Source organism: Paramisgurnus dabryanus, chromosome 13, assembly GCF_030506205.2.
Source record: "Paramisgurnus dabryanus chromosome 13, PD_genome_1.1, whole genome shotgun sequence".
Classification (NCBI taxonomy): Eukaryota; Metazoa; Chordata; class Actinopteri; order Cypriniformes; family Cobitidae; genus Paramisgurnus; species Paramisgurnus dabryanus.
The window spans coordinates 13,364,175-13,389,063 of NC_133349.1; the positions used below are offsets into that span (position 1 = coordinate 13,364,175).

At 36.8% G+C, this 24,889-nt stretch overlaps 3 protein-coding genes across 7 annotated transcripts in view; 2 read left to right on the forward strand and 1 right to left on the reverse strand.

Moving 5' to 3' along the window:
- Positions 1–2,348: 2,348 nt before the first annotated feature.
- cnr2 (cannabinoid receptor 2) lies at positions 2,349–8,237 on the reverse strand. 2 transcript variants are annotated; one of them, XM_065239864.2, is made up of 3 exons: positions 8,157–8,237; positions 6,692–6,782; positions 2,349–3,512 (listed from the first exon to the last, which is right to left on the reverse strand). In XM_065239864.2, the coding sequence occupies exons 2-3, from the start codon at positions 6,765–6,767 to the stop codon at positions 2,470–2,472; spliced, it is 1,119 nt and encodes a 372-aa protein (XP_065095936.1). In that variant the 5' UTR covers positions 6,768–6,782; positions 8,157–8,237; the 3' UTR covers positions 2,349–2,469. The 2 variants fall into 2 exon arrangements, with proteins under 2 accessions (XP_065095936.1, XP_065095937.1); XM_065239865.2 differs by lacking the exon at positions 8,157–8,237 and adding an exon at positions 7,949–8,145.
- A 3,893-nt stretch (positions 8,238–12,130) lies between these two features.
- pnrc2 (proline-rich nuclear receptor coactivator 2) lies at positions 12,131–15,952 on the forward strand. The gene is made up of 3 exons (XM_065245273.2): positions 12,131–12,314; positions 12,803–13,020; positions 13,250–15,952. Exon 3 carries the CDS (start codon positions 13,271–13,273, stop codon positions 13,709–13,711), a length of 441 nt encoding a protein of 146 aa, XP_065101345.1. The 5' UTR covers positions 12,131–12,314; positions 12,803–13,020; positions 13,250–13,270; the 3' UTR covers positions 13,712–15,952.
- Positions 15,953–16,852: 900 nt separating this feature from the next.
- dop1a (DOP1 leucine zipper like protein A) overlaps positions 16,853–24,889 on the forward strand; it is a 29,279-nt gene continuing 21,242 nt past the window's right edge. For 3 of the 4 annotated variants that reach the window (XR_012334781.1, XM_065298369.2, XM_065298370.2), the window contains exons 1-8: positions 16,853–17,189; positions 18,864–19,050; positions 19,129–19,310; positions 19,536–19,706; positions 19,829–20,018; positions 20,122–20,220; positions 21,579–21,678; positions 23,006–23,115. Coding sequence is in view for 3 of the 4 variants with exons in the window: in XM_065298369.2 (XP_065154441.1) it covers positions 18,913–19,050; positions 19,129–19,310; positions 19,536–19,706; positions 19,829–20,018; positions 20,122–20,220; positions 21,579–21,678; positions 23,006–23,115 (990 nt within the window). In the remaining variant the exon portion in view is untranslated. The remainder of the gene's footprint in view (positions 17,190–18,863; positions 19,051–19,128; positions 19,311–19,535; positions 19,707–19,828; positions 20,019–20,121; positions 20,221–21,578; positions 21,679–23,005; positions 23,116–24,889) is intronic. The other variant, XM_073811558.1, reaches the window with a different exon arrangement.

The window sequence follows — 24,889 nt, forward strand, 5'->3', positions numbered from 1 at the left end:
TCGGTCGTACGCTCCGCTGTCTGTCGTCTCGTTATCCGAACTCCTGGTGTCAACAGCTCCCCTGGGTCGAGTACTCTCATAACTCTCTTCCCGTTTCCTCGACCAATCTGTCCCCGTTTGAAGCTTCTATCGGTTTCCAACCTCCCCTATTTCCATCACAGGAACCCGATGCAGCGGTTCCGTCAGCTTTAGCTTTTGTCCGGAGGTGCAGACGCACTTGGAAGAAAGCTAGAACTCTATTATTACAAAGCTCCAGACGAACCAAGGCTGCGGCTGACCGTCACCGGCGACCTCCTCCTCGTTATATCTGTGGACAGAAGGTTTGGCTTTCCTCCAAGGATCTGCCTCTTCGCGAGCCATCACGTAAGCTGGCTCCGAGATTTCTTGGGCCATTCAGTATTGTCAAGGTGGTCAATCCAGTGACAGTTAAGCTTAAGTTACCTCTTTCTCTTGGTCGGGTTCACCCTGTTTTTCATGTATCCAGGGTTAAACCAGTGATTTTTGCTTCTATTAATTCCCCTGTCTCTGCCCCTAAGCCCCCCGCCCCTTTTCTAGTGGATGGTACTCCTGCCTACACGGTCAGGAGGTTACTAGATGTTCGCCGTAGGGGTAGAGGTTTTCAGTATCTCGTGGACTGGGAGGGATACGGTCCGGAGGAGAGGTGTTGGGTACCGGCTCGGGACATTCTGGACCCCGGACTGATCGAGGATCTCCGTCGTCGACAGGGTGAGTTCCTCCCTGGTCCGTCTGGTGCCGGCCGTGGGGGGGGGGGTACTGTCAGGACCCCGGTGTGATCGGTCGCTCCTTTTGTTTGTTTACCTTTTGTGTCTCATGTGTGCGCACTCGGTCTCCTCCCTTCTTGTTATCCCTGATTGTTTTCCAGCTGATGTGTGTTTGTGTTTCTCTATTTTAGGTCCGGGGTTGCTGTGTCCTGTGCGCGTTCGTTGAGTTTCTTCCGGGTGATCGCTGTCATGCTATGCTAGACTCTTGTTGGTCTGTTGATCGTGTTTTTGTTCTCTTTGTGAATTTTTTGCCTCCAGGACTCGGCAGAGATTGGTGTCGCTCGGTACTCGCTCTCACCTCCGGTTGGATTACTGTTTTTGTATCTAGTGGACTTTCGGTGGCCGTATTCACCTTTAATCAACCTAGCCTCATTCAAGCTGGGAGAGTTTCTTCATTTACCCGGTACTGTACACATCTGTGAACTTTTTGTGTCTCGTTTCTCTGCTCATCGGTGTGTCTCGTTTTCAGGCTAGATCCGATTGAGCGTGGTGGAGTTCTCACCGTCCGTACTACCATTTTTACCGGTTTCTGAGAACTGAGGATTATTTTTCCCTGCCGCTTTGAGGATTGTGTATACCAGCTGATTCCTTATGAGACTGTGGGCTTACTACTATTCAGAGAACTTTCATGGATTGTGTGGTTGGCTGCTGACTTGCTGAAGACCCTTGTGGATTACCCCTTTTCCTCTCCTCTCTCTGTTTATTCGAATAAACATTTTACTTGCATAAGATTCCCTGTCTCATCCTTTACACAGTCTAGCAACCACACAGAATGCAAGAGAAACAGCCCAGCAACAACCCATAATACCATAGCAACGACTTAACAGACACAGAATGCAACAGAAACAGCCTAGCAACCACCCATAATACCCTAGCAACGATTTAAAATACACACAGAATGCAACAGAAATATCAACAGATTAAGTGAGAAACTTTTATTTTGAAATTATTCCTCTCGTGCATTTACCGTAATGCCTAATATATGTGCACACAGAAAAAAAACGTGAGGGCTAGTTTGACCGTCTTTTTCAAAGTGGAGGGTGGCCTGACCGCAGTAGTTCACGCGGGCGCGGAATCTCACATGCTCACGAGTAACATTTAATGCAAAAATCCGTTCCTCTAATAATTTTATCTAAACATATTTTTTTAAATCATTATTGAACATTAAAATCAATCACGTGGCTATAGCTTATGTCATTTTTGTTGTTTATATACTTTATGGATTTAAAATTACATTAATTTGATATGATAATGTTGTTGTGCAAAATGCATTAATGACACAATTAAACAAGACTTAAATAAAACATGCCGTTTCAGATGTAAATATGATGCAAATGTGTCCTTATTCCGATTGAATAGTATTTGATATTAAAGTTAGTCATCACTCTTATTTTGGAGGTTTTTGCATGAAAGCAGGGGTTTTCAGATTGTTAGAAATGTAAGTGCCATGGAAAAGACTGAAAGCTCTATAATATTTCGTTTGATGTCTGTGTATGCACAAATTTCTGTGAGCTGTTGACACTTTGCCCCCTTAAAAAAAATTGGTGCATGACGCCCCTGGATGACAGAAGTCTTTATTGTGTGACATATTGCTTGCCTTATTGCCATAGAAAAACACTGTGGTCAACATTAAATACAATGTTAACATTTTTTACATATAATAAACAAATCATCACATAACTCATAATCATAACTGCCTGTCTACACTCTCAGAAACAGTTTCTTGGTTGCTTTGGTCAGGTGTCTGATCCTTGTTCCTTCTGGAAAGCCCAAAGTCATTTTCCAACACACGTTCCCTCCATGCCTTGCAACATCCCAGCAATGCTAATAGTTCTCGCCTCAAGTCTCGGCATCGCAGGGCATACAGGAGTGGGTTTACAGATGAGTTCACCAGGCATAGTGTGCTACAGAAAGCAAACATTCGCTGCTGTTTATTTGTAAGGGTCACCGAGACGTCTACCAACATAAAGGAGAGAACTGGTAGCCAACACACTGCAAGAATTAAGAAGATTATACCAAAGGTCCGTGCAAGGTGTATGTCCATGCGGATCTTAGCTTGTCCTTTAAAACTCTGTCTCCCCAGCTTAGATCCACCCATTGCTGTAACATGCCGATTAGCTTTCCACAGGATAAGGAAATAAGCCACCGTGATGAGAAAGAGCACCGCAAATTGCAGGCCCGTCCAACAGGCCAGGTAGTGGCGATCAATATAAGGGAAAATACGAGAACAAGGAGGGTCCAACAAGGTTGGGCACCTCCAACCAATCAATGGCAGAAAGGAAATGAGAATTGTCAAACACCATAAGAACAAAATAGCCAGAAAGGCCCTTGTGCGTGTGAGTAGCACTTTGTAATTGGAGGCCTGGTAGATGCAGAGATAGCGATCTAACGCTGTCAGCAACAGGCTTCCCACAGAGCCTGTGAATGCCATTGTGACACCTCCCAGCTTGAACAGAAACATATTAGGGCCATCATCACGATTATAAAGATGGAAATCTAGAAAACTGATGGTAAAGAAACAGCTAGCAAAGGTGTCGGCCAGTGCCAAGCTGCTGATGAACAGGTACGTTGGACGCCTTCGCAGAGTGGCAGAAAAGGCTATGACCCCCAGGACCAGAACATTTTCCAAGAAAGTCACAGGGCCAGCAAGGAAGCAGATTACACCGATACCTTTCTTCTCCCGTTCAGTCAGGACCATGTAGCACTTCAAACTGTTACACAAGTTTTCACCTGCAACAGTTTAGGATTGAGATTAGTATCATGATTATTTTAGAGCTGCAAAATAAAGCATTTGCAGAATAAAAGTTTTTTTTACATCAAATATGTGTGTGTGTACTTTATATAATAATTATGTATATATAAATACACACACATGCATGTATAATTCTATGTAAAAACAAATTAATATATTTATTTATAAATTAAGTATTAATATAACTATTAATATAAATTCAATTAATATAAATTATATAAATTAAGTATTTATATATAATATAATATAAATTATCCAGTCATGGCCAAAAGTGTTGGCGCCCTTGCTAAATATGAGCACAGAATGCTATAAAAAATAATCTATAATGTTTCTTCTTTTAAGCTTTAATAAAAAAATCACAAAAATATGATGTTTCATTGAAGTAAAACAATTAAAAACTGGGGGGATTACATTATGAAATAAATGTTTTTTTTCTAATACACACTGGACACAATTATTGGCACCCTTTTATTTAATCCTCTTTGCCACTTCCATTTGCAAGAATAACAGCTCAGAGTTTTCTCTAATATCTGATTGGCAGGTGATCTTAGATTATTCCTCCATACAGAATTTTCTTTAAAATGTTGCTGCTCTCTCTTCAGTTCAGTCTAGTCATTTTCTGTATGGTTTAGGTCAGGGAACTGGGTTGGCTGTGGCAGAACCTTGAATTAGTGCTCAGTGACCCATTTTTTTTTTATTTTGATGCAGTGGCGGTGACTTCTTTTTTCGAGGCATAGTTATGTAGCCCGTCATCATGTGTGTGGTTCGTAATTTCAAAATATGTGTTTGGCGCATCCAGTGAACCTGTGTGCATCACGTGTCTTGTCAAAATAAGTGCCTGCTGCAGACCCGTCTAAAGGGTTTATGATAAAAGAGACGCTCACGTTTACCAGATACTCGCACAATCTCATGTGTTATCAAAGTTTACTGTTAAGGGAGTGTTTTCGTGTATTTTGTGAACGTGAGCGTCTCTTTTATCATAAAAGGTTTTGAGACATGTGCAGCATGCACTTATTTTCACAAAACACATGATGTACATGGTTCACATGACGCAACAAACACATATTTTGAAAACATAAGCAACACACGACACTCTGAACACATATTTTGAATTTGCACCCCTCGGAAGAGCAGTCACGAGCCGCCACTGTTTTGATGTTTGTTTTAAACCAATGTCTTGAAGAAAGATTGAATCACGACCCATTATAAGATTTCTAGCAGAGCAAGTCAGGTTTTGACTTTTCTATGGTATTTGATATAATCAAATGCATCTTAATGTCCAGATGTCCAGGACATCTGTTACAAAATTAGGTTCAAAACAATTAAGGTCCGATGGTATATTTGATTATAGACATATAGCTCTTTTTAAGCCATCTCGTATTCCTGCTGCCAAAAACTCTTCTATGTTTCATATGGCCGCAGAAGAGCAGATTTCTTAAACTGTCCCAAAAAACTTCCTTTTTTATTATTTTTGAAGCTTTCTAACCTCAAGATTCAACTGATTTTTAAAGTTCTCCATCTGTGATCCTTGGAGAGTCTCAAATTATTCTCCGTGCTGTGCATTAAGATGATATAGACACACATCCTCTTGTTAAGGCAGATTTGCAACATCTCCAGTCGATTAAAAATTTTTCATTATTTCCCTGATTGTGGAAATAGATGTTTTTATGGTTTAATGATTTCCTTAAAGCCACTTTCTATTCTGCGTAGCTCAACAGTCTTTTGCTGCACATCAGAACTATTCTTTGGTTTTATCCACCATGATGATTAAGGGGACTTGGGGCTTGTGTTACTTAATATTTATTCTCTTGTGAAAGAGGAAGCCATGACTGGACTAGATCATGTTTTGTCACCATGGTTTGCTTAAAAAAATCTTAATGTTAATGTTAACATACTTCAGAGATATTTTACTCTAGATTATAAGGTCATCCTTCTGGCATCTTGTATTAGCATTATTTCTAGACTTTAACCTAGATAGCGAAATTTTCAGAAGTGACCCTGCCTGTGAAAACCAGGCTACAGTCTCAAATCTAATTCTGAGATATCAAAGTTTGATTTCAGCCATTAATTTCACTATGATTTTAATCTTTGATATGGTCTTACTCTGTCAATATTTCATGGTTATATTTTCACAGAATGTTCTTTCACTATGCTTTTCTTATTGTAGGATGATTTTTATGTTGAAAAAAAACTAGACTATTGCTGGGTTTTCACAGGCCACAAATCCACACTGTAAAAAGTAAGTTGGATCAACTTAAAAATTACTTCAATTGGTAATGCCTAAAATCTGAAGTTTTTTCAACTTAAATTTTCTCACTTTAAGTGAAATTTAAAGGAGAAATTACTTCAATTTGTAACACTTTAAAGGGATAGTTCACCCAAAAATGAAAATTCTGTCATAATTTACCACCCTCATGTTGCTACAAGCATGTATAAATTTCTTTCTCTGATGAACACAAAGTAAGATATTTTGAGAAACAAAATGTATACAGGTTTGTAACAACATGAGAGTGAGTAAATGATGTCAGCGTTTTCATTTTTGGGTGAACTATCCCTTTAAAATATTTTAACATTTTCAAAAAGTTTCAAAATTTAGGTTGAAAAAAGTAAATTTTAGGTTACCAAATTAAGTAATTTTCAAAGTTGATCCAGCTTTTACTTTTTACAGTGAAGTCGTAAGTCATTTTTTTAAAGAATTTTTTTAATTGAGATTTATACATCATCCGAAAGCTGATTTATAAGATTCCCATTGATGTATGGTTTGTTACAATAGGACAATATTTGGCCATGATACAACTATTTGAAAATCTGGAATCAAAATATTGAGAAAATTGTCTTTAAAGGTGTCCAAATGAAGTCCTTAGCAACACTTATTACAAATGATTAATACATTTTTGATAGATTTACGTCAGAAAATCTATAAAATATCTTCATAGAACATACATCTTTACTTAATATCATAATAATTTGGCATAAAAAATATATAATTTTTTTCCCATATACAATTTATTTTTGGCTATTGCTACATAACCAATAAGTGGTACTTATGGCTGATTTTGTGGGACAGTGTCATATGTGAAAACAGAGTGACAAAACTTGACAAAGCTATTTCTTCACAGAGAGAGACAGACCACAGAAAGTCTAACTGAGAAACTACCTGTAGTTGTAAGTGTAGTTTCATTTGAGTAAAGCAAAGTGGTTGCTTCGTGAGATTGTTCTGTTTGGCCCTCCATTTTAAACCAAATGATCTGTAAAAACAAATATAAAATTATTCACATTTCATGACAGTCACGCACCAATTGTTCCATCTAAGTATTCACAGATTTGTTTACTTTCAGCTTGCTTTGGACAGTGCGTACGATTTCAGCAACAGGAAATTAGCAATGTTTTACATTTCCATTCAGATTATGTAGGCCAAATTAACATGGGCATCGTTTTAAATAGTGAATTCTGAATTGGACATGATGAAGAGGGATAAAATACACACACAAATTTCATATAAAGTGAAACATGTCTCCAAGCAATATTTTTATTAGGCTAATGCATTCTATAAATAAAACTGCACATTATTCAGGCAGCATGGCTTTGATTGGAAACAGAAGTGATCAGCCTGGCTCATATTGTCAATTTGTAAAAGGTTTAAACTGATAATTTACATTAATATATAGTCATAAAGAGTTTATAAACATTTTCCACATTCTCATTATAAATCACTTATAAAGCTTTTCAATGAGCCTTCTGCAGATATGGATATTGCCCCCTGCTGGCTCAAAGACCAAATAGGTTAATGCAAGGCGAGGACGGTTAAAGTATCATTTAAAGCAGGGCTATATGATGTTTTATTTTATTTGCACATTATTACCCCAAAACAGTATTTTATAAATGCTAAGTCAGGGGTTCTCAAACTGGGGGGTGCAACATGCTGTCAGGGGGGTGCAAGATGCTGCTGGGGGGCCCCAGTTTTGTGACATTTAAAAATAAAATACATTAATTTATTATCAATTCTGTGCAGTCAAACCATAGAAAAAAATATAGCTACCAACCATCAGCAGTACATTGTATAATTTAATATGCTCGAAAGGATGCAATCTACACAAGCACGTTGCAAAGTGTGAGAACCAGGGTGTAAGTTAACAAGTGCCAAGTGTTATTTATATAAACATAATACTGAAAACATTTATTTCGCATAGTCTAGTAAAATAGTTAAAAAAATAAAATAAAAAAAGTTTTCTTCTACTATCTAAAAACTTGAAAATAATGCAAAACAACTGCATTTCTTTTATATTAATGAGTCACACACTTTTTAACGTTGTTTCACTCTTTGTAAAATGTAAGAACAGTTTACCCAAATCTGATAGTTTACCCAAAAATAAAAATTCTGTCATCATTTACTCACCCTCATGTTGTAACAAACCTGTATAAATGTCTTTATACTGATGAACACGAAGGAAGATATTTTAAGGAATGTTTGGATCCAAACCGATCATGAGCCCCATTCACTTAATAACATATATTTTACTTGTATTCACAGTGATGTAAATGTCTCATTAAAACAAGAAAAAAAAAACTTTAATGAGGTTTTGTCATAGACTACGCTTTGAACAACTTAAGTGATTTCCTACCTTCGTGTTTGTCCGTTGGTGGATTCTCACAGGAAACCAATATTGTTTCACTATCTTTCACAAATAAGATCTTTCTGCTTTCTGCTTCTGGTTACAACACAATATAACACACCCCCAATGAAAGAGAGAGAGAGAGAGAGAGGGAGAAAAAGAACCACAATACATTTAGCTTCCGTATCAGGTTCATCTAGTCAGACAATATTATGTTAACTGGGATGTATTCACTCTAAATTCTGCTGGGTTATTTTGAACCCAATGCTGGGTAAATTTTAGACCGAACACATGCTGGGTTAACCATGAGTTGAAACAACCCAGCATAGGTTAATGTATTAATTCAACATGTGTTTGTCCAATATTTACACATAACATTGGGTTCAAAATAACCCAGCAGAATTTACAGTGTTTATTCACATATTCACAAGTGATGGTGTTAAAAACAATAATACACTAGACTGTAGATACAAGACATAGTTTACCAAATCCGATGAAAGGTCACAATCCTTCATTATCTGAGCATCACATTATAGCATCCAAAGAGGAATTTTGGTGTCATTATAAAATAGCAAATGGATATTAACCCTCATAAGCCCCGATTTTCCTGAATATGTTATAGTTCCGTGGGGGTAAAAATGATCCCAGAAATTAAAAGAGTGATTACAAAAAATATATACATTTTTAATGATACAAATAATATATCTTTTTTTGTTTGTTTACTTCCCATCTATAAATTAATGCTGTGTTTCTTGAGATATTAAGTACTTTTGTATCTGTTTACCACTCGACTGCAAAAATTCCTCAACTACACCATTAGCTTGCCTGTAAAATATCAAATTTTTATGAAAAATGCACATAAATTATAATCTAAATTTGATTTAAATAGTTAGATACTGATCTAGATGTAATGTGTTGAATTCTGCCATCTGGTGTTTAAAAAAAATAAAAGAATTATAGTTTAGGAAATAAATAATTTCGACCAGCAGAGGGACAAAGAGACCCATTCATTTTACTGGATGTGGCCAACTGCTCACATCACTACTTTAGTGATACATTTTGTGAATTTATGTTTATATAGACATTAGAAAGAACATAAAAAATAAATATTTCAAATAGTAGAATTTTTGGTAGTTTTTGATACATTTGTGTGTGTGTGCGTGTGTGTGTGTGTGTGTGTGTGTGTGTGTGTGTGTGTGTGTGTGTGTGTGTGTGTGTGTGTGTGTGTGTGTGTGTGTGTGTGTGTGTGTGTGATTGAGCATGTCATTTCTATATTAAATTTGTGCTCTAGTTGACATTTTCAGATTTATTCTGGATGCATTGATTTTTTTTTTTTTTTTTTTTTTTTTGACAAAAAAAAAGGATTTTTGGCATTTCCAAATCATTTTCAATTGGGGTCATTTACCCCAATTAAGGGCCTCTTTTGGTATTTTTTTTTTTAAAACATCTTTAGAACAACCGAATCAAGCCCATGTTTTTTATATGAATATTGACAGATAGTCTAGAAAAGTCACAAAATCTTATTCCACTGGGATTAAGGGAACCATGTTTTTTAAAGAAAAGTGGCTTGGGGGTCAGATTGACCCCAAGGGACTAATACTGGTTAAATGTTGGAAGTTTCTCTCTTTGACACAGCTTCCCATTTACCGTTTCCAGCATTTACTGACCCATTTCACCAATTTAGCTTATGTAATTAAGAACAGTGAAAACATATTGGTTTTCATGCACTGCAACTGACACCTTATACATTTCTGTCCTTATGAATACTTATTATAGCTTATTAAGCTAGAGACTTCATAACTCAATTTGTTTCTATTTATAGATACATTTATGCACAAATATACCGACAGACAGACATACAGAGACAGACAGACAAGCAGATATTTAGTGTAGTTTTCTTTTTAATCAATAGGTGGCGCCTATCTATATTATTTATCTGTCCTCACCTATCTTTGAAAACATGACACACCATACAATTATGTTTACTGACCATACAATAAATATATTTGTATCTAAAATTATAAAATTTGTATTAATCAATGTTTACTGAAGGGGTATAACTGTAAGTTTTGATTATTGGGGGGGTCCCCGCCCTTACCTTACGAAAATTAACCATGGTTTTACTACAGTTAAAACCCAAAAAAACATGATTAGTGTAGTAAAACCATGGTAACCACAAGATAACCTTGGTTTTGACAACCATGGTTTTCAGAAACCATATTAAAACCATAGTTAGTGTAGTAATACCATGGTTTTGCTGATAGTAATCAATGCACCAAAAAAACATGGTTACTACATTTTTACCACAATAAAACCATGGTTAATTTTCATGAGGAAATTAACCCCCTGTGCACAGCTATCACAAAATAATGTTCAAGGGGGTAACACACAGCAAAACAGTGTTTTCTATGCTGATATTAAATATTAAGTATTACATTTATGCTTTTGGCAGATGCCTTTGTCCAAAGCGACTTACAGTGAGTTCAAGGTACATTAGTCTGTTCCCTGAAAACTAACCCCATGGCCTTGGCTTGGCACCACACTTTACCAGCTAAGCAACAAGCAGTAATCCAAAGAATCTATCTATTCAACACCTTTAGTGACCCTGATTTTTAAATAAGCAGGTTATATTTTAAGGGAACAGTGTTGTTTTGTGTATTGTATTTTTACATTTATGACTATGCTTACATAGATGTTTCTCTTCCAACAGAGTCAAATTTGGTCATTTGACCTCTTCTCAAATCACATGACAGATAAAAGCCTCCCAGCTGACCTACTTTTAAACTTGGCCAAGCCCTCTGGAAACTTCAATCCAAGGTTACATAAAGAAGGTATGTAGCCTACTTCCGTCATCGTCACAGATTTTGAATAAACAGGCAGGCGAGCGATCTGTTATGCAACAGGTTTGTTTGTGGGACAACCAGAATGCCTTAAATGCTTAAGTGGATTTTGAACATCATATTTTTTTACATTTTAACAGTAGGCTTTTGCACACTGAAAAAAGTTATGTTTAGAATAAAAATACAAGTCAAACAAAGTTCAAAATTGGCCTAAACTAAAAGTTTGTATTTTAACAGCTGTTCAATTTACAGCACCATAAACAATCTTGGTCGACATTATGGTTAAAAACACCAAATGGCCCATATGCCTCCACTAAGCACTCACAGATTTACGAATATCCGGCTACCCTGAAATCACACCTTTGTCAGTACATTCTGTAAAAAAATAAAAACACCCTTTCCTCCCTTTGTCATTGATATAACACAGACTAGACACTTCACAGGTTTTATCTGCCTGTTGTTACATGCCAGCAGGTGGTGTGTGATACTTAAAAGGTGGTTTCGAAGAGGAGTTCGGTACAGTCACACCTTTTTAACGGCTATGCTAATGAATGCTAAGTCTAAATTACAGATTCAAATGGCTATTATTACTACATGTTGAACTCTAACAACATCTTGACTTAATTTTGAATCTCTTTTTTGTCTCATATGATAATTTATAACAAAATCAGTGTCTGGTTTGCACACCAGATCTGCTTTGGCTAACGTTAGCTATTTCTGGCAAACTGAAGGCTGATCGTGTTTTCATAGTAAAAATGAATTTTACTTCTAAACGTTATTTAGAGATGTAAAGGTATAAAAATCAACATAGTTTGTTGTTCTTTGTTCACATCTGGTTATCTAATGATACTGTACACGAACAAGAGTGCTGTGTTTTTGTTGATCATGCCGATATTATACATTAGTACAAATCACTGTTCATATTTGGGGATAAAAACCAACCGGAACACATCATGTGATATCTTTTCTTTCACACATTACAGTAACGCGGAAAAACCAAAATTCCCCACAAACACGTACAACGATACATGACGCAGAAAGCGTAGCAACAGGCGTGTTAACAGCTCCTATTGGTCCAACGACAGCAATGCTAGCCGCTGATTGGTCAGGGCCTCACACGGCAGAACTACTTATGCTTTGTTGAGGATCCATTTTGTTGGTAGATGAGGAGAGAGACAAACAGGACGAGAGTTTTACCACTCTGCTGTAGCCTCAGATTTCACAAAGGAGAATATTTCTGGAAAATATTTGTCCATTTACAGCTACAGTTTACGGATTAAATCAATTGACGACGAAGGGCTTATTCCACCATAGCCTGAGGAAGTCGGTAAGTTGTTTTTACATTGTTTTTAAGCAGAGAGTCGTCGACCGTTCTGACGCCATGTTGCGTTCAGGATTCTTTGTTTTGGTGTGGGACCAGAAAACATGACCTAATCCAAATTTGTTTCATATCAATTTACAGTTATACAGTCTGCTTAATATTATAATGTTATAAATGCATATGCTACTTCGAAAAAATGAAAATTGTATTCGATATTTTTCTACAAAAAAAAAAAAAAAAACCACGACGTCGAGCAGACCCGAGGAGGATTAGATGTTTATGTTATTTCCTTTAAGACTAAATGACACTTTATTTTCGTTTGGCTTTATTTATGTCATACTTTAAATTGTACTTAATGGGAATATATTTTGTTTTACTTTTTTACTAATTATTTACTTGTGATATATTACATATAATTAAAACTATAAAAATACTTAAATAATATGAGATATAACGTGGGAAGCGCTCTTATAAATATCTTTTTTTTTCTATAGAAATACGGCTTCTAAAGTACCGTGCGCCGAGGTGAATTCATGTTCAGCTCGGTTTCGCTACAAAACAACGCTCATTGGCACATGAAAACCTCAGATCCTGCTGGACATAAATGTGCAGCGAGAAGTAGATCAACTACTTCGAGGACCTGGAGCCCGATTGGCGAAGAGAAATTAAAAAGTAAAGAACGCAACGCACTCAACTTTTTCACAACAAAAAGGTAAGCGGAGGAAGTGACTGGGGGATGGGCGGACACGGGACGGCTGTCTCGTTCTGCACGTAGCCCTTTGTTATTGCTACACTGAAACACGCCAACCTTGATATTTGATACATGTGTTTTTTTACTATTTGCGCGCACTTTTCTGTTTTGTCTAATTTTTGCAGTTATTGTGTTTTTTTTATTTAAACATTTACCATTTGCTTTCTTTTGTTGTTTTCTTGCTGATTAGGTGACATCCAATTAAAACAGTATGGGAGGTGGCGAGAGATACAACATTCCAGATCGTCCAGCGCCCAAGAAGAGCCACCAGATTGGCCGGGGGAAGCAGAGAAGCCGAGACCAGAATGGAGTGATGCATTCTACTGCCTCAGGAGCCTTAGGGGTGCCTTTTCACCGCAGGGTTGAGAAGGGCACCAACTATTGGTCTCCTGAGACTGTAGACAAGAAGAATGCCTCGGTTCGTTTTGCCACACCATTTGATCAGAATTGGGAGGGTACTATGTCTCATCTGAACAAACTTTTGTCAGCTCAGGGTGGTCAGAACTATGCTGGAGCCAAGTTTAGTGAACCACCATCCCCAAGTGTGCTACCTAAGCCCCCGAGCCACTGGGTGTCTCTTCCTATGGGTCCTTGCGATCACCGTGAGAAAATGACCTTTCAGTTGAAGAGCCTCCTGAAGGTTCAGGCCTAAGGGGTTTTCTCACTGCTGCTCTCATTAAGCCAATCTTCGAACGAAAGCTCTGTTTTGGTCTCCTTCCCTCACCTTGAATGCTCCAACGATGTAATATATTTTTATAGCTCTTTTTAGATTTGCGTGTTCAGGTGATGACCATTTGATAGACAGTCTGATGCCCATCACCTCTATTTTTTTTTTAAAGTTTAACTATTTATTACGTCGTTGTGGCCTTAAGGGGGTGGTTGAGAATTCTTAACGCGAGTTTTATGCCATGACAAACGATGAACTGGATGTCCTCCTTTATTACTCATTGCTCTGTTATGCTCTTTTGTTTTGTTTTGTTGTTTTTTTGATGGCTGTTTGTGACAGTCAGTGTGTTTTTCTTCTCAACCCAGCCTAATAGATGTCAGAAAATTTGGTTTTATGTTCCGTTTTCCGCTTGCTGAGTATGTATGCGCACTCTCTGCTTGAGTTTTAATCATGTATGGAGTGTCAGAAACTTCTTGGTGCTAAGCACAGCAGCATTTGTAGCGTTATAGTGCATACTGCATTCCCAGGTATCTTTTTGTTTTGCTTTTTGGGAAGTAAAAGCCACTTGACTTCGTTCTGCAGGGAGACCTTCGCGAACAGACTATGAAGGGGGAACAAGCTTAAGTGAACATAGGTCATATGACTAACCTCAAGCCTAATGAGGTGGCACAATGGACCATGTGATTTCAACACCTGTACTTTTTTATAGCGCTGCGCGCATTGCACTATAGGTGTTGAAATTCACTAAGGTTCATAAGCTCATTTGCAGCGATAAACTTTTTATGCATCCCTTATGTTATAGCCTAGAAGACTAAGTGTAATTTTTAATGTTTACCAAAGCTATCTTATCTGCTACTTTCTAGTGAAATCCCCCTTTGCTGACCAAATCTGGTTACAAGTGCCATAAATCATTTGGGTAAGGCATTGGCAGGCGTGTATATTAAGGTTTTGTTTCTTTGACAAATCGCTTTTGGAATTCAGTTTTCTTTTTCTTTTTTAAGTTTTGCAATATTTTTAGAACGATCGCATAGCAAATTTGCGGAGGGAGTTGTGACTGCAAGACCACAGGATGATATATTCTCTGGTCTCGTTTCATAGCTTTTTTTGCTCTGCGATGCGTTTTGATGTAATGAACGTTGTTATGATATGAAAGTGTGTATCATGATGTGGGAGAACTGAGACTTTGGGCATCCAATGTGGATTAACTCCAGCGTGGATCGTTTACAGTGTTTAAAAGAAAGTAGTCAGCATTTTACGCACGCACACTGCCCTTTCTCACTTGTTGTTATTCTTGCACTGCTGTTCGTTTGTGTTCAAAAATTTCAGACAATGTTGGTCTTTCAACTGTGGGTATGTGATGAAGCACCCCTTCCCACTTATGAGTGTGGTAAACTACCTCTCTGGCAGAACGTGATATTAATAGCTATCTTAAAGATGACAAAACAAAGCTGATGAGTTTTGATGTGTGTAATAGAGCCATGTAAATAATGAAATGTATAAAATGTTGTAGCATATTGTACATTTTTGCAGGAATATTTGAAACCTGCTGATAAAGTATTTTTAGTAATAACACTGAATGTATAAGTCGTGCTAAGGACATGGCTTGTTTTCAAATGCTGAAGAATATTTTGTTTAAAAAAAAAAGAAAAGAAATTGCCTATAGTGCGTCAAAACCCCTGCACTGTGTAATTGTTGCCAGTGACCTTGCACATATTTTTTGTATAATGCACTAAGTAGGGGCAAAGCGAACTTGAAGTGCAAAGTAAAAAAAATAAAGAACCAACATTTTGAAATTGAAAGGGACTTTTATACTTATTTGTTTTTTCCCACCCTATGCAAATGGAAAAAGTATTTTAATTTTGCTTTGTTACAACAGTTATTTGGCCCCTGATTCAAAGTTAGGAAGCTAAAGACCAAGCCGCATACATTTGCTCCAAGACATTGGTTTTTCCTCCGCAAATCAATGTTTAAAGCAAATGGTGATGCTGTTTGATTCCAAGAGTTACAAATTATGTTTTAACATTTTAAAAGTAAGTTATTTTGATGGAATTTGTTTAAGTCCTTTTCCTAAATTTGACGGTGTCCCGAATAATTGGCTTTGAATTTGTCCCAACCATAATAATGTCACTAAAAAATGAAAACTGAAGCCCATCTAGAAATAATTGGTATATTAAAATATTGTAATATTTGGTTGTCAAAAAAATAAAAACCCTTCCCTCCCCCCAATTATTTTTGTGTGTGCCTTTTCTTGTCTGTCAGTTTAGCTTTGTGAACACTGAAAAGTTAACATTTTAGTATAAATGATAAGATTACAGTTTTAAATGTCAATTTTGTTAGACTTGAAATTTTAAATCGTGATTTGTTTATTGTTGATAAAATATTTTACAATGATATTGGCGAGAGTATGTGTAAACAAAGAGGATTAAAAATGGTGCAGATTAACCTGGTGAAGAACATTAACAAATGTTACAGAAAAGATGACTACAATAATGAGAAACAACGGCATGGTTATTTGATCATTTAGTGTCCTATTGTGGCATGCACATACAGTCTATACATCTTTACAAGACGGTAAGTATACAATTATTTGTCTCATGAGCTGTTTTCCTTACATTTAATTATAACACTTCTGGATTTGTATATTTTGATGTAAAGTGTAGCTCCAGGGAAGAACAGCAGACCGTGTTTTTTAACCTGATAGTGACACGAACCCTTTGTTTCGGAACATGATTGTACATGACTTAAAATAAAAATAAGTAAAGTTATAGAAATTAAATGGTGTTAAAGCGTAGATGGAAACTATGACGCGCGTGCTTCTGGTATGAACTAACGTCATTACCAATAAGGTTAGTGTAATATAATTGCATAACGTTGTGTGTAATGGTTTCTGGTGTGCACAGCACCGTCAGATTCCAAAATACGTTTGTCTATCTACAAATTCGACGTAAATGAGTATAAAAACAAACTTTGAATCGTATAAATCCGAGCAACATATCTCTGTCTTAATATTGCGATGTAGACGTAGTCGAAAATGACGATATTACAAATTTAAAGCTAGCCCGGAAATAAATGACAGGGTAACTTTTATTATGAAAAGGTGACGTATTTTTTGTTTAACGAGGAACTGGTCGCGCATGCGCACAATAGAGCGTCTCACCTGTCAACCTTTCATCAAAAATGGACCCATCCGCAGAGTATCGGGACAATTTAGACTGATGTCAACACTGACACATTGGTATAACACATGTTTTAATGAAAGCAGATATGTAATTTCGCCAACGTTGTCCGGGAACCGTTTATTGCTGTCACTGGGTCCACCGACGACGGTGACCGTACATCGCTTACAACCTGTTTGTGTCCATCCTTCTATCATCCATCCGTCCATACACCATAAGACAAACAGAAACAGGCAGCCTCTCATAGTTCAAACCTCACAGACCAAGTCGTCCCTCGACTGACAACGGTAAGCAGCTATTTAATGGAGACTGTTATTCAGCAGAGCATACCGCAGCTTAGCGGGTTAGCGTTTGTTCATGACAATTGATTATGTTTCGATGTGGACGTTATTGTCACTGAGGTTGGGGGGTTTTGTAACGAGGGTTTGAGGAGATACTGGATATGAACCATTCTTACGTTGGCTAACTGCTGTTGAGGACATTAGGGGGGCCTGCTCATCACATAATAGTCCCTTGTTTCACTGTCAGCAGATCATGGGGAATCACATTCACAATGGCAAAATGCAAATTGCTGACATATACACTGTTGAAATCTGTATGTTTATTGATTGTATTTTAATCAAACAGTGCAAGATTCGCAGCTTGACTGATTTTACTAAGTCATCACCATTTTTTTTTTGTTTAACTAAACTATTAAGTTGTGTTCAAATACAGCATGTATTTGTTGTCATACAGTAAAGCTTGAGGCCTGGTTGATTTGAGCTGTTTCTGTCAAGAATGTCATATATTCCCTAAATTTTCACTATTTAATATTTTAAAATATATATAAGTCTCATATGTTGGTCACCTTTTCCTAGCTTCAGTCCTATTTCTACATGTAAACATAGGATTGTAGACCAGCAGCTGTTTAAACTGTGGGTTGGGACAAAGATGTTAAAATGATATTGTTAATCCATAAAGTGTTTTATTATTGCAACTTGTATTTAGCTCAATAGTAGATCTTTGCGTTAGAAGCACAAAAGGTAATGGGTTCTAACCCAGGGAACACGCATACTGAAAAAAAATGCAATAGCCTGTTAATGAACTGGAAGTCGCAGATAAAAAGATAAAATCGTCTGCCAAATGCGTAAATGTCAATGTAAAAATAGGACACTTCTCTTCTGATAGAGAACAATGTCTGTTTCCTCCATTTTCCATCTAAACATATTGTGGTGGGTCATATAAAGCATTTGTTAAATTAAAATTTTCAATAACATTGTGCATCACACAACTACAGTACTAGGGTTGTGTAATATAGCAAAATAAACAGAATATCGTAAACCGGCACACCGCGATAGCCATATCGCAATGGCTTGCAATAAATGAGCAATTTAGACGTATGGTAAAAGTTTTAGGTCAAAGCAGATAATATAGTATCTGTCAGTTGGATGTTAGTTTTGATATACGTGCGTGTGCAACTGTGCATGATAGTTGTGATATTTATTTTATTTATGTTAGTTTACATTGTTAAAATGTCTGATATATTTTATGGTTCAAATTCAGTTGTTGTGATGCAAGTTTCTTTTCCCTTAAATATGAAACATGTTGGTTATATAATTTTTTAAAATGTATTTTAATACAATTAAAATGTATTTTTAGAAACTGAAATACCATATCTATTACACATTGAATACCACATTATTTTAAAGCGTAATGTGACTCGCCTACATTCAGTCGCAAATGTTAATAATTCACCCACACTGCCTCCACCATTTCCAGATCAATAAAATGCTGCTGTGTGTTTTGTTATGTGTAAAATGTACCATACAGTGAAGCCTAAGGTTAAATATGCTGGAATCTGGGTGTGAGCTCACTGATAATCATTAACCATGTGATCAACATTGTGCCATTACTCACTTAGTACAGTTCGATTTTATTGTGTTTTAACCTTTGTGCAATGTTATCTGTTTTTCTAACCGAAGGTGTGATGCTCGTACATGACCTCGGCTTTTAGTCCCATTGTGCAGGACGATGAATGCAGAGGAGTTGGAACTCCTGGGTGACTCGAAGTACAGGAATTATGTGGCGGCAGTAGACAAGGCCCTGAAAAACTTTGAGTACTCAAGCGAATGGGCCGATCTGATCTCAGCGCTCGGAAAGCTCAATAAGGTGCTTGCCACAAAACCATAGTCACTTGTAAACAGAGATGTAGGTGTGCTGATCTTTTATTCTCCATATTGTTTACAGGTATTGCAAAACAATGGCAAATACCAGGTTGTGCCCAAGAAACTGACAATTGGAAAGCGTCTGGCACAATGCCTCCACCCGGCGCTGCCCAGCGGGGTTCACCGCAAGGCCCTGGAGACTTACGAGATCATCTTCAAGATCATTGGACCAAAGCGCCTGGCAAAAGATCTTTTTCTTTATAGGTAGAGATTGTGTAAAATGGATATTTGTGACCATGCCTGTGCCTGTTAAATCCAGGTTAAAGTCTCATATTAATGTTACTATTAGATTAGGAACATACAATTTTGATTTCAATCTTTGACGTAACCTTACTTAGAATATAAACAGGCAGGGTTACATTAATCTTAATTTATCGGCTACAGTCGCTTTCATGGGCTAATATGTAACTTCATCACCCTCTTCCACAGTTCTGGGCTCTTCCCTTTACTATCAAATGCTGCTATGTCTGTAAAGCCAGTATTACTTGGGTTGTATGAGATATACTACCTGCCCTTGGGGAAGACTCTCAAACCAGGCCTACAGGGGCTCCTGACTGGTGTACTGCCTGGTTTAGAGGAGGGCTCAGAGTACTATGACAGGTAAAATTGCTTATAGTTTACAATAAAAAATTATTTTCTGACATTCAGGCCCCACAGTTATACCCAATTAAACACAATCAATGATGCAAACATTTAAGTCTCATTTAATCTCGTCTGGAAAGGACCAATACCCTTCTGGAGAAAGTGGCAGCTGCTGTCGAACAGCCGGCCTTCTACAGTGCCCTGTGGGGCAGTATTCTGACCAGCCCTGCTGTGCGCTTGCCTGGAGTCACTTTCGTTCTTTTGCACCTTAACCGAAAACTTTCCATGGAGGACCAGCTTTACATCATCGGCAGTGACATCGAACTGATGGTACGCTTAATTAAAAGCTTTGTTGAGTAGGCTTTGCTTAAGAATAGAATTAATAACATTATGGGCATGAAAATCTTGTTTATAAAATAATAATTTTCCTCAGGTGGAGGCTGTTAGCACATCAGTTCAGGACTCAAGTGTGTTAGTTCAGAGGAGCACCCTGGACCTCATTCTGTTCTGCTTTCCCTTTCACATGAGCCAGGTAACAGCCTACATGTTCTGCATTTAAACCTCTCATTGTGCCCTGCGAAACAAGTTTTACTTGAATTTTCTCATAATTCTATTTGAGGTTTTCACATGTGCTATTTTAAAGACAAATAATTTATAGGGCTTAGTGGTACTAAAAATAGGCTCATTTTCCAGCTCCCCTAGAGTAAAAAAAATTAGATTTTTACCATTTTGAAATCCATTCAGCTGATCTCTGCTTCTGGCTGTACCACTTTTAGCATAGCTTAGCATAATCCATTGAATCTGATTAGACCATTTGCATTGCGCTAAAAAATAACCAAAGAGTTTCAATATTTTTCCTATTTAAAACTTGACCCTTCTCTAGTTACATTGTGTACTAAGACCGACAGAAAAATAAAAGTTGTGATTTTCTAGGCGATATGGCTAGGAACTATACTCTCATTCTGGTGTAATAATTAAGTGATATTACGCACTTCCCGAAAATAGTCCCCTTGGTTATTTTTAATAGCAGGGGACTATTTTCATACGCTGCGTAATATCACTATGCCTGCTGCAGCAATGTTACGGCAGTAAAGTCCTTGATTATTACGCCATAATGAGAGTATTGTTCCTAGCTATATCTTTCTAGAAAATTTTTATTTTCCGTCAGTCTTAGTACACGATGTAACAACAGAAGAGTCAAGTTTTAAATAGGAAAAATATTGGAAGCCTTTTAGGTTATTTTTGAGCGCGATGCTAATGGTCTAATCAGATTCAATGGATTGTGCTAAGCTATGCTAAAAGTGGTACCGCCAGACCCGGAGATCGGCTGAATGGATTCCAAAACTGTAAGAATCAAATATTTAACTCTAGGGAAGCTGGAAAATGAGAATATTTTAAAAAAAAGTGGTGTTCCTTTAAATGTCTCCATATAACCAATGCCTCGCCCTGGATTCATCTAAACCCAGTCCAGGAAACTGCCTCTGTATTGTATTAATCACTGTCTTGTTGCTTCAAACATAGCACCATTTTGAGAGATGTCAGCAACTTCTAGCAACTCTTAGCTAGGATTGAAAACATGTTCACACGGCAGGGTTAGTTGTAATGCTGTATTACTAAGCCATCAAGTGTACAACAGTTATTGAATGAAAACAATGCAAATTTCATTTGTTAAAAGGATAACTACAATTATAAACACATATTTTTGGAGTGATTAAGCCAAAACCAAGATGCATAAGGTGGTGCTCTCCCCCATTTGGCTTAGTATGAGATATTTTATGTCATCTACCGATACATTCTAACACTTCATTACAACATTTTGCAGAAATGAAATCTTTACTGTATATACATAATATGAGTGCTATAAAAATAACATCAGTCCGGTTATTTTAGGCGACACGTCCAGATATGATCAGGATTCTGTCAGCCGCACTTCATGTAGTTCTGAGGAGAGATATGTCTTTGAACCGTAGACTTTATGCCTGGTTACTGGGTGAGACATCCACATTTCTCACACTTTCCTTTTTGATGTTTGTCCCATTTTTACAATGATTCTTTACAATTTCTAATGATTTGAATATGCAATATTTTATCATTTAGAAGCCTATACTACTTGTAAGTCATCCTATTTCTAAAAGTAAATTGGACTGGTATTGACTTATCTGCAATAATTATTATTATTAGTGCATGTCAACAAGCAAATACGTTTACAACAACAGTTAACTGTTTTAACAGTATTTTGGAAATATATCCTAAGGGTTGTTAAACCAGTTAAAAAAACGTTCTGACCTTTTATGTGTTTATGTAAACATGTCATGTACTATGACAGCTTGCTCTCCTGTTTATAAACTAGTACGGTAATAAAAATCTTGTATGGTTAGCATTAGCATATATATATATATATATATATTATTTTGTTGGTTTGACTATTTGACTATTTTGTGTTTTACTCGCCACCTCTTTGCCGTGGATAAACTTTGTGGTAAGTTTGAATGCCATGAAAGCTGTAGCCTATTATCACATTTTCATATACGCTTTTTTCTTATTTTCTTATGTTTCTATTTAAGAAAAGTTCAAAATGATGTCATTGTTTACTCACCTTAATGTTGTTCTAATGCAGGGTTCACATCAGACGCAGTAGAGGCGGCAAGCACGAGTGTTAAGTAATGCAAAGATGCGAATTGGCATCCTGCGGTGCAGAAGGTGCGTTCCGCGCGAATTGAGCGTTGCCGCTGGAAACGCGCAAGTTGAAAATCTGGGTTAACCAATCAGGACCTTGCTGTAGTAGTGACATTATTACAGGAAGCGAGCGGAGTCTCAGTGGAGTCGCAGAAGATGTGAATTTCCACGTGAATGTCACAAATTCGTAGAATTTCACACGTGGCTTTCACGCGCGAATGAAGCGAGCATACTCAAATGTTCAAGCGTCCAACTACGTGCGAATAACGGGTTTTTGCCGCCTCTACCATGGCTGGTGTGAATGCACCATTAATCTGAATACATTTCTTTGCTTTCTGCTTAACACAAAGAAAGATATTTGTAATCAAGCAGAAAACAGAAGCACCATTGACTTCCATAGTAGGTAAACAAACTACTGTGGAAGTCAATGGTACTCAAAAACGGTTTGGTTACAAACTGCTCAAAATATTTTCTTTTGTGTTTAGCAGATTTGTAACAACATGTGGTTGAGTAAATGATGTAAAATATTTTAAATTTTTGGGTGAACTCTTCCTTTAACTGTGAATCATTTAAATTGTGCAGGTAAACTGAATATATTTACTCATTTTTATTTGCTGTTTGCGCGTGTGGTGGTGTTTCAGGTTTCGATAACAACGGTGGGAAAGCAGGCCCTCGCAGCACCCGACTGAGTAATCCAGAAGAGCATGTCACACACTACTTCAATACTTACTCCAAGGACATGCTTGTTCAGGTATGCCAAATGGTCATTCGAAAAAAAAAAGGACTCGTCTGATCAAATAGTATAGTTCTCACAAATAACTATATCAAAAGACCATTTTAGGTTTATCCAAAATTAGCTTATTGTCATCTTCAGAAGAATCCATTTTTAGTTTGTTGATCTGTGTGTTCTGAAGAGTTGGCATAAAATCTGTGCAATGCACAGGGGTCTAAAACATGATCAGAACTACAGAGACAGAGCTACATCAAATGCATCAAAATTTGAGTTACTTTTGAAGATCAAACCAATTTAGTTTGGTCTGCGTTGACACACAGGCGCATTTCATCAATAAGTCACTATGTGAGTCTTTAGTTCTTTTGGTGTTTTCTGTTTGCATGGCTTAGCTTGAGACACTAGGCACCGACATTTCAGGGACCTGCATTTACACTTGGGCTCAAGTTTTGGGTCTTTATGAGGGAGTTTTTTTTTTTATTGAAAAGGGAATTTGTTTGATTGGATGCCATCTGGTATGAACTTGTAAAGTTTAGCTTATTTATAACCATCTGTTTCTATAGCCTGCGCAGTCATGCATTAAGTATGAAATCTAAAGAGTGAACGCTTTGCGCAGTTGTACACATTTTATGGCAAAGCCAAACTTTTAATTTCAGGGGTAGTGTGTTTCAGGGGTATGTCTTAAGCCTGTCACCCACTAGGTGAGAAGTGCAGCATGGTGCCACGTTCCATCCTGACTATCACATTTATTTATAATTTTCTATGCGTACACTCGTGGAAAATATTGTTTTCATTTAAATGTGTTGCGTATCGCAACTTTGCGCTTCTCGTCCAGTGGGAGACCCCTTTAGCCATTCATACTAGGGTGATTCTCACGAAAACTTGGTTTTAAAAATGTCAAGCATGAAAATGTAAAAATTGCTTAAATTTACTTTATTTCCCACCAGACATTGAAAAACAAAGTCTGGAGTAAATTGGAACATTAATTTAAACACTTTTACTTATCATTTAACACTTTTTGTAACATAATTAAAAAAATTTGTCCTAAAAAATCTCATTACCGCAACAGTCAGAAAACATCAACACTGACATATTTTCAAAATGACATGACAAACCTGAAAGAACATAATTTGGAGATTCTGCACATGCATTTAAAATCAAAGTATTATGCTTCTATTAATTAAATTAACATTTAATAAGCATCTGTTGCGGTAATGATAATCAAAATGTCGTGTAAGCATTCTGACAAGACAATATTTCAAATTAACTGTAAAAAATGATCTTACCTGGTAGACATCTTGAAGTAACTGGTCCATGTGCTTGGTCACTCAAAATCAAACTTTATTAAAATTCTGTATGTGTGCTTAAACTGTTCTCAAAAAGTGTTGCGGAGGATGAGAACATCAGGCATGGACACATCATTTTCCAAATTTTTCTTCATTATTATTATACATAAATATTCAGTAAATATTTTTTCTGTCATCTAAAGTAGTCTAGAAAAACATCCATTTATTTTTTTTCTAAATATTTTTGTGTTAATTTGATTAAATTACAACATAACGCATGTTCAAACACAGCCGGACACATTGCGGTAATGAGAATTTCAGCAGAAAATGAGATAAAATTGACAAATTATAAATTCTTATGTTGAAATCACACATTGTGCAAGGTAGAACACAGTATTGTGCTAATTCTGATGCTTTTTAATATTACTATATTACATATTTTATAGCTAAAATCATTAGTGCCGTGGTGTTTCAATGGTTTCGTGAGAATCACCTACTAAGGTCAATAA

Coding starts and splice junctions, on each gene's coding strand:
- pnrc2 (XM_065245273.2), top strand. CDS start 13,271: ATGGGAGGTGGCGAGAGATACAACATTCCAGATCGTCCAGCGCCCAAG.
- cnr2 (XM_065239864.2), bottom strand. CDS start 6,767: ATGGAGGGCCAAACAGAACAATCTCACGAAGCAACCACTTTGCTTTAC. Junction 3,513..6,691: donor AACTACACTTACAACTACAG/GTAGTTTCTCAG, acceptor AAACTGTTGCAG/GTGAAAACTTGTGTAACAGT.